The following is a 12684-nucleotide window of genomic DNA, read 5'->3' on the forward strand; positions in this document are numbered from 1 at the left end:
TGTTTTGGTGCCTCACTCGCCCTGAACCTCACCGCACGTCACTGACACTATGAGGGGTCAAAGTAACAAAAATTAAATTGAACTATGTTTGATGTAAAACCTCAATCATTGAAAGTAAATGAGTTAATATTGTTACTTTGACCCTCATAATGTGCTGCCTTTAACACAACTCTTTGGGCCCAAGACGTGAGCAGTTTCTGGAGGTTTATGGCAGACTCTATTATGGTCTACCAAGCTCAGTCCGCAGCTTTCAACTTGTGATGCACACAGTGCATACAAAGCAACCAATTACAAAACAGAGGTCTCAAATGAAGCATAAAGAAATTTTAATACTTTTCTTAGATTATTTATTAACATTCAAAGTTTATGTTTGTGTGTACACACAGCCCTTTTAGTATTTAAGGAACTTACAAACACAACATGGCACAATTTCCACAGGAAGGGCCAATTTTGGTGGTAGCTCCACCGGATTAGATGAATAATAGTCAAAACAACCATATATTTCGATACAAACAAAATGAATACACAGCAGGTTTCACACAATTAATGTTTAGGATGGACCCAGCTGATGAAAACATTCTACCCTTAAGGAAATTAGAGCAGTAATTCCCAAACCTAAAATGTGGCATGAGATAACAAAGAGTCACAGTTTGTGACATTATTGAAATATTCCATTTATGCAAGTATGAGTAAAACCCAACACCCACATGGAAAACAATACGAAGAGGAACAAAAACAATAATGGCGGAATATACATTTTTCTATATCAACTAGTCACAAATCCAACTGAAAAGAGAAACATTAATATCGCACAAGAATCACCTAATATTTTATTTCAGTTATAATTGCTGGACTGCACGTTCACATGGGTCCATGCAGTCACAGTGTTTGGGTCAGTCCATCAGTCCACAGCAGTGGTAGTGCGGGTGCAACAAGCCGGAGGCCGCAGGGACCCAAGCATTCTCCTCTTCCGCTGACAGGACACGCTATGCCTGGACGTGTTTGTGTTCTGACGAGAAAGTTTTGCAGCACGACCGGCTGTCTCTTTGATTTGCAGTTCCAGGTGCTTCTGAATGGCCAAGCCCAGTTCCTCTGGGTCCACGGACGCCCCGTATACTTCCCATGTCATCCCCTCAGCATCCCACTTCACTTCTTTGACAGGGGATTTAGAGCTGGCCTTTTGTGGGGCGTCTTGGCTAGTTTTCTGACACTCCCTGTGGGTCTCTTCTGAGAGACAAATTTGTGGGAATACATGGGAACTGCTGTCCTCGGTCTGCACACCAATGTCCCTTAGGCTCTTGCTGGTAGTTAGGGTTCCCACATCCCGAGCCCTTACAGTGCACACCCTCTGGGGCTGGGGCAGCATACTGACCCAAGAGCAGCCCAGCTGACAGCAGCAGGAGACTGGTTTAGCATCCAGCCCTGTTTCACTCAAAGATGACATTAGGCGAGGCAAACCCAGGTGGGGCAGTGCCTCAGGGCCTGTCAGAGGAGGCAGGAGTTGAGAAGGAGCCGGAATGGGCTGTGGGTGACAGTAAGCAGCAAAGGTATCCTCCAGGTTAGTGTGGTGGAAATGGGAACCATAACACTGGGAACTATCACAGGAAAACTCTTCTGTGGCTATGGTCTGAGGACCTAGAGAGCATTGAGGACCCAGAGACCACTGGGGGCCCAGAGAGCACTGGGGGCCCAGGGACCCTTGAAATAGCTGAGGGCTAGTGCTGTCTGAGCCTAATGCACCTCGACAAATAGTAGTGACCATGTTGCACTGCTGCAGCTGCATGGGCCTTTTACACACTAGCAATGGCGCTCGAGCACTGCTGTCCACTAGTGTGCATGAACTTTGCACTAATGTGCACATGTCCTTTAATGTATGCTCTTCAAGCAAAAATGGAGAAGTGCTCCCAGTGACCAGTAGATGCTGGTCTATCCTGCGGCCTGGGCCATCATCGGTGGGGCACCTGCTGTTATGGTCTCTGCTCAGGGCCTCTGGTTGCTCCTTACTGGTTGAACAGCAGTTCTGATGGAGGCCTTCAGAGTCTGAGCTCTGCTTTGATGATGGAGCCTCAGACAGAGACTCAGGAGCCCTGCTATCAGCCATGACACACCTGTAAACACAGACATGCACTTCAGTCCCAGCAACAGGACTGACAGGATATTTTTTAGCTGACCAATTCAAAGTTACAAACTGACCAGGCTATTTTTAGGGAAGACTTTGATACAGGGGAAGACAGGTTAAAGTTGGCTACCTACATGTTCAAAGACGGTGCAGTTACAGATAAAACAAGTTATTTAGGCTATACCCTTTTAACATCAAGCGACCTCTTTCCCAAGGAATAGGCTTGTTGATTTGGGTTATCATAGAGAATAAATGCGCCTGTCTCGGTGACAATCTTTGACAAAAGGTTACAAGTGAGCCTACCTTTCCCGGGGCCTCTGGTCGGATTGGCTTTAGAAAGCTCGTCACGGGACCGTCCACCGATTAAAACCGCAGGCAGCTATTGCGAGTCACATTGATGCTCACAGCCGCAAAGCAATACAGAAGATGGCCAAGACTAAGATAATCCGCTACATGTGATCACAATTCTTCAAATCCCTTCTCGTGCCCTGAGCGGAGGAGAGCAGCTCTGCAGCTGGAGCGAGGGCACAGCCTACACTGAGCATCAGAACACAAGCACAACGCGATGTGGCCGATGCAAGGAAACGTGGGGTTCAATGTCTCACTGACAGAGAAGTGTGTCCTGATCAGTGCAAATCATTGAGAGCAGGACACATTTCTTTACGTCAGTGGACCAGACCGGGATCAGTCCCCTCGATGGACCCGCCCAATCTCGCATCCAGCAGGGTTTCTATAGCAACAGTCTACATATGCACAGTGGCGTTTAATTACATTTTGTCAAAAATGGTAAGCTAGACTCATGGATCTGTTATGTTATACTTCCATGGCTAGACAACCTTGTGGTTAAATGTGACCATTTCATTTCTAACCCTAATGTCACAAACAACTGAAGTGTCATATTCTAATTACACAAGTACATTTTGTAATTCAGACCATATTTAATCAATTGTGGTCACTGGATTATTCTAACTTTGTGTTGCAGACAGCTACAGTGCAGGTTTTCCTCTTAAGAACACTTGAGTGAAAATATTACATAACTCATAATCTAATGCCCAGCGAAGGCCTGTCACAGCTGTTATCTTTACACCGCCACCATGGACCATAGATTACATTATTGTTTTTATACAAACAAAAAATCACTTTGAGCCTAGTCAGTTCACCATTGATTATTTGATGTGCATGCATAGGTCATATAATGGATAATTCACTAACAAGGACCACGCCACAACAATGAAATACAAAAGAATGTTTATTGATAAGTGATGATGGATCGATGATGGATCGATGATGGATCGATGATGGATCGATGAGCGTTGGCTGGGTAGAGACTCAGGATGAGGGCTCTGTCTCTGGTAATCAGCCCAGCCGATTCAGAACCCCTCCTATAGATGGTGATGTGTTAAGGTGAAGATGATAGAGACATGGGGTGGGAGGGCGGGGTCGAGAGAGCAGAGACAACAAGATATGCTGGGATTGGCCTGTGCATATATAGGGCTTCTGGGTAATTAGAGGCGTGGTTAAAGAGTGGAGGTGTGGTTGCTGGAGAAGTAAGAGGTTGAGGCGTGGTCCTGCTCCCGAACCCAAGTTAAGGAATAACCTCATCAACTACACTAACTACTGCAGTTACACACCTTGTATTGCTATACCGTGATGCATTGTGACAGTTTAATGGATTTTTGTGGAGGACTTTAACTTTAATATAGACTTTCAGGACTCAGAAATGTTTTATATTCCCTTGAATAAAAACACTCATTGACAATTATAAACATCAGGGGTTTCATCTATAAAACTTGTCATGCAATTTTAACAGTATACATACGGACAAAACACAAACCTGCTCACTTATCCTTCGTATCTCCTTCTGCCTCAATTCTGAAAGCTCTGATCCACATATTTCGAAATTGATTCATTTTTATGTCAAGTTGTGATTATATAGATAAACTTAATGGAACACATGTAACATTTTACACGTGCAAGCGCTTTATAAAAAACGTTAAAAGCTTACCCCTCAGCATCACGTTACATTCAAAAGCATACGAAAAATGAATGTCATCAGCCGTTTATTGTGTGGTTCACTGATGTATGAAAACAATAGTGGTGCATTTTAAAAATGTGGAATTAAAAGCAAGTATAAAAGCTTCAGAATTCCATGAGCATTTGACTTAAACCTAGCTCCGTACAAAAGGGGCTGATTCCACTGTTTATCTTATATTTACATCCATCGGTGGCTCAGCAGCTCCAATCTCACCCGTCAGAAACACAACAGCCCAAGTTTCCACCAAGCGCATTTCATGTGATGAAGTTGTATCAAGAGAAGAACTCTAAATGGAGAGATTCTAGGGTTGCATGATTTGGGAAAATGCTTTAGCAAATATGTCAATAGGAGAACACATTATTATGATTAAGCCTGAAAGTGTGATGTGGGCAAAGTCCCTATAAGGGAGAAAATGTCATTTTTTTGTGTTGAGAGAATCACCTTTCTGTTTATTGCAGTAGTATGATATGTATCAAACTTCTTTCTACACTTGGTGGATGCAAGGCCACAACTTGGGGCTGCTTTTCTCTTGTTCTGACTTTTGACTTCCACCCAGTTTATAACAGTAAATGTTTCATAACCGAGTCCAGTAGCAGCAGCAGCAGCAGCAGCAGCAGCAGCTCAATGACGATCTTTTTCTATAGGAGATAAACTAACGTCTGCTAAAGAGCGACGTGCACTGACATAAAAGGTTCACAACACCAGCAGCGTCCAGCAGGAGTCACTCCTTGGAACACCTCACAGGAGACAGTTTTCCCCATGTCCTGTACCGTCTCCTGCCGCCTTGCACATCATGTTGCTCCTTTGTCCACACTGACTAAGCAGCAGGTGCAATCTGATACTCCAGTCTTTGCAACGCGCTGCTCTCAGCTCCAGCTTGTGCTCTGAAGGTCTTGTCTGAGCCACGAAGGCAGAGGCTGACTCAGACGGTTCAACAAACGGAGTAGCTCCACATTGTGTTCACGATAGTATTCAGTTAAAAATGCACGAGTCTGCAAAAAATAAATCAAATAATAACCACATTTTATAATGAATAATAGTCACACATTAATATATTTGACGATATCCAGGACATGCATGACAAATACACAATATGATACATTCTGAAGAACGCGTCAACTGACTGTTCAGTGTGGAGGAACGGGCTCAGATCCCTGGCCTGTGAATAACTTGATTTCATTTATTTTATGTAAAGTACCTCTTTTTAACAAAACTGCCCTTCAATGATATAATGAGGCCAAGAATGGCAACTAGCGTGACATACCTCAGTGCTCATCTCAGCATACTTCCTGCCTTTACTTTTGCCCAGACATTTAGTCCGACCTCCATCCAGGCGTTGGCACCAGAAACCTTTAGAGTCATCATATCTACCAACAAAGCAGAGCAGTCAGTGCACCTTTCAAAGATGATCTCTGTAAATGACTGTGTGAATTACATGAGAGCCTGGGTGTAGTTGAAGACAGGTGTGACCCCAAGAAATCTCTGGACTCCCTCCATCACCAAGGCAGGGTTGGAGCGCAGCAGGGCTCCATCCACAATGTGCAACTGTAACAACAAACAAACAAACTGTGACGACAATCTACTTTGAAAACACAATTTACAAATGGCAAAATGTTTTATTACATAGTATTACAAGCTTCATGTTATGAATACTTATATAAAAATAGACCTAAATCCTTCAAACAAAATTATGGGAAGAATAAGGTTTTTTTGTAATAACAATTTCTATCTGATTAGTTCAAGATGTATAAACATGTGGTTACATGTAATAAGGGAATTATGAAAGAGTTACAATACTGACGTTGTTCAACTATACTTTGAAAAAAGAAAAAAATGACTTTTAGAGAATCTCTTTTAGAGAGTCTTGTGAATGTTAGTGTGAACAAACGAAGTACAGGTATTGTATGATAGGTATGACGCATCAAAATGTTGAGCAGGCATTACTCTGGGTAAAAACTGAACAAAACAATAAAAAAAAAATATTTCCAGGCCATTAGATGTTTCTGTTACACCGGTGTCCCGCTGCTGTTACAGTTACACAAATCTTATTTGTTTTATTTGTCTATTTCAATCGCCAAGGTACAATTAAACACAAACCTAATGTACAGATGCACTTACCTGGGAGGGCTGGTAGTACTGCAGCCAGCGCTCTAGGTGAGTAGCATAGACCCCAGGAATAAGGCAGCGTCGCTGAAGGACCAGCAGGTCCCTGGAGGCCGAGGCACTTGCCGTCACCACTGCATGGAATGTGTTATTGAGAGCCGCAGGGTCTTGGTGTGCTCTCTGGTGCTGTCAGGTTCAATACAATAAACCATCAGCACATTGAAAAACTTTTGGTCATCTTCCTGAACCATGAAGTCGTTACCTGGTACCAGGAATAAGCTCTGTCAGCTGGATGGATTAGTATAGCCAGGATTTTAGCTCTGGGCAAGAGGGCAGCCGCTCTCTTTGGGGCTGCCTCTGTGTCGAAATAGTTGGCGCTCTTCTCAAACATGAAATCAGTACTCACGTTTGAGGGTAAAGGGAAGAAGTCCATGTACCTAAAATCATTGTATGTAATGCAATTTTTGTCATGGCTTAAATTATACTTGAAAGCTTATTTCTGAATGTTCCTTACCAATCAATGCCATTGTTATAACTGGATCCACTGAAGAATTGGATTTCCTCAAAGGTAGTGGAACTAGGAAAAGAACTGGTGATGGCTGGGTGAAGGCTCAGGAATGAGTGAAGCGCTGTAGTGCCTGTGGGTGTCAGCAGAGGGTTCCATTGCCAATTAGATACAAGTGCATTGCACCGGGCCATGATAAAAGTCAAGTTTAGTACAAAATTGATTTCACCCAGTATTCCACAGACTTCACCTGCAATATGGTTGTACCTGTTTTTTGTGGTCCGATTATGAGGAAGCGGGGCAATCTGTCACATGTCTTCTCTTTGGACCAGATGTCTTTGTGCCGTTTGTCATGACACGGGTTCTACAGATCAAAACACGAGGGAAGAGCTTTTAGTAGTAGTAGTTTTACATACACATCTATTAGTTATAAGTTTTATATGCATTGGTTTACAGTCGAGACCCTCACAGGACTTGCTTTTCAATCCCGCTCCCGCTTCTCAGACTGCTGCCGCCCGACCCCGAGTGCCCCCCCACGCCTGCCTGGCCGAAAGATCTACTTGATTATTGTACATTTTCAAATAGATTAAAAACATATTTTATTTGTTTATAAATCTTTAAATGGCCTTGCTTCTCAATATTTATCCAACCTGATCCATCCACACTCTCAGGTCAGCGCCTGTGCCCAACACAAAAAGTAAACAGAGGAGATCGAGCCCTTTCAGTTGCTGGTCCTCGGCTCTAGAATAGTCCACCTTTGTATGCAAGACAAGGTGATTCACTGAATGCTTTAAGTCTCTTTTGAAAAAAAATACTTTTTTTTAAAACCAAGAATGAGTTGTTGTTCTATTGACCATGTTTGTTTGATTTGATTTTCTAATGAATGTGTTTTAATATTGTAACTTTGTGCAGCACTTGGTCAGCCCTTTTGTGCTTTATGAACACATTTGTTTGATTCTGTGTGAAGACAAGCAGAGGACTGGAGAGTTGTGCAAACTCTTTGTGCCAGAAAAAGTTGTTGAAGTTGTGGTTGAAATAAGTGCTGAGTGAACTGTAGTAGGCTCACCTGCCACAGGGGATCTCGCTCTTCAGGAAAGATCTGGAAGTATTTCTCAGCAAGAAGTGTTGGGGGCAGAGTCTGCAGCTTTAAGTTGGTCCAACACTGCACAAACTTTACCAGAGACTCAAAGGTGTATAAGCCAAGACGGTCATTTCCGTAGTTAGACAGGTGCGTCATAAAAATGCTGATCTGTAGTGCCAAAACAAAAGACAGTTTTTATTTAAAAATAACCGTTAACTAAAGCAAAGATGACCAATACCACTACATGGTTAATTCTGTATCAATACAATGCTTTTGTAATGAAAATAAACCATAACTGCATGACATAAATACTGTACTAATATATATATATATATATATATATATATATATATATATATATATATATGTTTATTACAGGGTTGAGCAGAACTGTGAGGAAGAGTTCTCCTCCTCTTATACTCTTGTCCAATTCCTTTGAACCTCCAGGATATTCGTTATAGAAGATGGTGTGAGTAAACAATCCACATGTCTGCCGGGGCAACACCTGAGGCACAGCAAGTACAGCAAGGTCTATTCATTTTCTTATTTTCTTATTTGGGATTGACCACAAACGAACAGACAAACCTGGATGCCATTGTGGATAAAGCCACGGCGGTACCGAGCGGGGCGAAGGTGCGGGTACTCCTCAGTGCTGGTCACTTTAATGCCCCACACAGACTTCCAGGCCTCATAGAGCTGGGTGTGAATAGGATACACCCCTGAATGATGAGGTGCAACAGCATAACCCATGTCAATAGGTATACCGTGTTCCTGGACACAAACAACCAAAATGTTAAATACATCACTGTGCTCTTCAAAGTCACCAAAGTGATTGGTCAAACCTCGACAAAAAAGAAAAACACGGTTGACTCTTAAGCCAATAGATATATATAGCCATCAATTTATTTTTCTATAATTCTTTACGATATTAAAACTTGGGCCATAAGTTCAGCGGGCACACATTCTATGAAAAGGAAGTTCTAGTTTAGAGCAAACCTGGGCAAAAACTTTGTTGAGCCTCATCTGCTCTGCGAGCACGCTGACATTGTGGAAGAGGTGTGGCTGCATATGACTCCACATGTGAGGGAACCACCAGAAGTCTAACCTGTGCTCCAGCAGCATGTCATCACCCCGATCCTCGTCATCAGTCCCTGCAATACAGGAATGTTATTACATGACAAAATTCAAATACCAGATCAACACCTGAAAATCATACCTGTGTGGTAAAATTTTCCGGAAAAGCCTAAATTGAAGGTGAAATTTGGAACTAACGCACGGAGCTTATTTTGAGTGTTGAGCAATGCCTGCAAATGAACAAAAACACTTAGTTTGCGTTTTGCCATCCCAAACAACACAAAATGATGATGGTCGGATACAGCACTAAAGCAAGGCATTAGCTTTTCCAAAATGGAGAATGAATTTAAACACAGTGAAAAACAGACCAAAGTCAAATCAAAAACTGTTTTTTAAATAGGTGTCAATTGTTCAATATATGACTTGACAAGTTCCACTACACATGGTGAGAGGAGGAACAATCTAACTCCGGGCAGTATAACTTCTAGCTTTTCAGACAGGTCCCTTTAGATGCAAAATGACAGATGGCCGTGGAAATGTCTCAATATCAAACACAGTGTCCAGCTGACCACCATTGAAACCTTTTCTACACCACATATATTTAACCCAAATAAAACATCTTAACATTAAATCAAGCCACATTGAAATATCTGTGTTCATAAAGTGTAATGTGAAAACCCTCACTGACCAAATAGAAGAGTGAAGGAACAAACAATCCATTCAGAATCAAAGGTTGACTTACCTCCACATCAGTGATCTTCATGCGGGTTCCTTCTTTACCCACAAAGATATCATCCACGTCAACTAGAATGTGGCGGTCTAAAGATAAACAAAGTCTCCTCCCAGTCAGGTAGGCAATGGCATCAACAAACACAAGTTTATGCAGCCAAAAGCTCAAATTGTTTCCAAAAAGAACTCGCTGGATGCCGTCGTGGAGTCCTAGGTCCTGTACCACTGTGGCATGGGCCGGCCTTGATGGGCTTGCGACAAAGTGTGCCATAGACACTGAGGACTTTGTACTGGCCACAAGCACTGGCTCATATGTGGAGTGGTTGGATTGGAAAATGGTCCAATCATCTCCAGGTAGCGGGCCCTGCTCCACCTGGTTAGGTTTAGTTACGTAGAGTAGAGGGGCACTAGGATTTATGCGGTAGTCCCGGAGTCCCAAGTGTGAATGCAGAAAAAGGGGAAAACCTTTGAGCTGTGCACTCAAAAGAGAGTTTTCATTGGCCTTATAGAAGCCAATAACCCCTACACCATACTCTGAGCAGTACTTGTCCAGGAGATCTCGATTCCATGCATCTAAATTGACATATTTCAGTAGATTTTCAAAGATGATGAGGGCATGTCGGCCCTGATTTTGCTCTGTAAGTGTAGGCATGCCTCCCTTCCCCGGGGCTATCTCAGTCTGATATCGAAAGCGGCTGGACTCCAGGATGGCAATAATCTCCAGGCCAAGCTGAGAATAGATGCTTTCCACAAAAACCAGAATCACTGGCTCAGTCCTGGAGATATCTACGGCCTTCAGTGGCCTCTGTTCACCCTGACGCCCAGGAATAAACAGAGGGGACCGCTGAACTCCCGGGGCCCAACCGGCTACTCCTGTGCTTGAGCCAAGTGCCATCCCTGCACCTCCACAGTCACTAAATGGTAATGGAGGGGCCTCTTTGATTTTTGGGTTATTGGAAATGTAATAAGCCAAAAAGGCCATGGACAGCAGGCAGAAGATGATGAGAGCCAGAATGAGACGGTGGAGCTCCAGCTGGCGGACACCACGGAGCAGCTTCCACAGCCCGAGGCCAGCAGCGGCCATAGTGAGGGCCGGCCAGCAGGCGGTGATCACAGGCAGGGCAAAGCTGGGACAGCAAGGTAGGTCCAGAGCAGGACAGAGCAGGGGACACCAGCACTGGACTAGACTGAGGAGCAGCCATTTACACTAAGTCACCATATCCAGCATCATTAGATCCACTCAACTGCAACAGCTCTGCATGAAGACGGGAAAAGAAACAGCCCAAGAGCTGATGGACGATTCTCAGGCAGACAGTGTTGTGGTGTTTTGCCTCATGTCCATCTGCTTAAAGAGCCTCTCAGATGCTGCGGGGCCGAGCCCCCAAGGATACCCCGCACAGACTGGGATATCCACACTTGAATACCTAAAAAGGGGTACATGGGCAAAGCTGATTCAACTGAAGTACAAATTGTAAATTAACATTGGCACTAACAATGCACACAACAAACAAGCAAACAAGTTAACATAACAATAACAATTTATTTGAAGCAGTATTTTTTTACCTGCCCATTACTGTTTGGGGGATTGTTGACAGAACAAAGTGTCCGGTCTCTGTTTTGTTCTTCCACCTTTCAATGCATCAAAGAATCATAATTGGCCCGTGTGGTACCAACTACATGCCAGTGCAAAAGTCAAAGAATAATTGAATTACTTGACTATGCCATTAGGGTTATTATATTTATTATTTATATGATTGTGATTTGTTGTTGTGTTACTTTTATTGGCAGTTGGCAGCCAACTGAAAAAGTGCATTTACCACCACCTACTGTAGTAGGTCTTCAAAGTATGTGTTTTACGCGATACCGTATAAAAACAAAAATGTGACAAAAGTAAAATGCATTGTTTACTTTGTGTGGTACAAGACAATTGTTGCCTCATTGTTATGGAAAATGAAGAAGAAGACATACATTGGGAGGGGGATTGCTGCGTCTGGATGGTACAATGTAATAGAGCGGACAGTGGCTGCTGTGCCCCACACAAGGGAACCACACCTGCTCTTGCCCCAGGTCAGACTGGCACTGCAGCTCCACACGGGTCACATCTGATACAGCACAGAGGGACATTCAGGGGCCTAGGGATGTTTTCACCTGAAGAATTGCTCAAGATGGCACGACTCACTCACTTGCACATAATAAGATGATCCAACATAGTAACTCAATCATATTTTTAAGATTTCGCCAGCTATGCTAATTGTACTGCGTCCATGAGGAACAGCTCACATAGTGAGAGCGACACTTGTCACGTTATACCTCGTTCCAAACAGTACTATGGTTCCCTCTGGAGTCAAACCGACCTGGACCTGGTCAGAAGGAGCTTGTAGAAGACTCCAGAGCTGCTGCACTGGCTTCAGATCCTTTCACTGAGTTAACGCTAGCTGCAGCGGCTACGGCTCAACCAGACTCGGCGTAAACATCTGTCCTTAAACCCCACATTGATAAATCGGTAGACTACAAATGCACCACATCAATGTTGTGTATCTTACCAAAACGGGCCCAATATTCAGACGCAGTCCAAAGACAAACACAGGCTTGAGTCAATAAAGTTAAAAGGGAAGTTTAGAGCGTCTAGAGCGTCATAGCTGCTCTGGGCGCCATCTTGGTTCTGCTCAGAAACCCTGGACTGAACCAAAGGCCCCGGAGCAGCGGGGGAGAGACCTGTTCTGTTCATTAGAATGATAAGTATGACATAGTCACGCTGCCTATTACGACTTCACTGTATTTCATATTTATCTGAAATGTTCCATTAAGTTAAATGTTCCATCGTTGATGGTGAGAATCGAGCAGCTGATGATTATAATGTACGCTGACGTTGTTCATTTGTGCTTTAAAAATATAATTCTTTGTTAATGTTTCTTATAATTGCATACATAAAATCCAAAACAAAAAATAGAAATGAATGTAGAGGGGGAAAAGTAATGCCTGTTTTAACTCCCCATTCTCATCAGTCCTGACGCATTTGCTTTAAAATGTTTTATTAA

At 43.2% G+C, this 12684-nt stretch overlaps 2 protein-coding genes across 2 annotated transcripts; both read right to left on the reverse strand.

Annotated features, from left to right (window-relative positions):
- Window positions 1–333: 333 nt before the first annotated feature.
- Window positions 334–2638, reverse strand: LOC140351601 (uncharacterized). The gene is made up of 2 exons (XM_072437494.1): window positions 2423–2638; window positions 334–2108 (listed from the first exon to the last, which is right to left on the reverse strand). Exon 2 carries the CDS (start codon window positions 2099–2101, stop codon window positions 902–904), a length of 1200 nt encoding a protein of 399 aa, XP_072293595.1. The 5' UTR covers window positions 2102–2108; window positions 2423–2638; the 3' UTR covers window positions 334–901.
- A 1524-nt stretch (window positions 2639–4162) lies between these two features.
- ndst2a (N-deacetylase/N-sulfotransferase (heparan glucosaminyl) 2a) lies at window positions 4163–12297 on the reverse strand. The gene is made up of 14 exons (XM_072437592.1): window positions 12190–12297; window positions 9660–11070; window positions 9060–9147; window positions 8840–8994; window positions 8429–8614; window positions 8220–8348; window positions 7829–8011; window positions 7030–7126; window positions 6772–6895; window positions 6520–6694; window positions 6273–6443; window positions 5590–5699; window positions 5419–5521; window positions 4163–5146 (listed from the first exon to the last, which is right to left on the reverse strand). The coding sequence occupies exons 2-14, from the start codon at window positions 10728–10730 to the stop codon at window positions 5021–5023; spliced, it is 2718 nt and encodes a 905-aa protein (XP_072293693.1). The 5' UTR covers window positions 10731–11070; window positions 12190–12297; the 3' UTR covers window positions 4163–5020.
- Window positions 12298–12684: the final 387 nt, after the last annotated feature.

Source organism: Eucyclogobius newberryi, unplaced genomic scaffold, assembly GCF_026437365.1.
Source record: "Eucyclogobius newberryi isolate DKJ021-1_F unplaced genomic scaffold, fEucNew1.0.hap1 SCAF_8, whole genome shotgun sequence".
Lineage (NCBI taxonomy): Eukaryota > Metazoa > Chordata > Actinopteri > Gobiiformes > Gobiidae > Eucyclogobius > Eucyclogobius newberryi.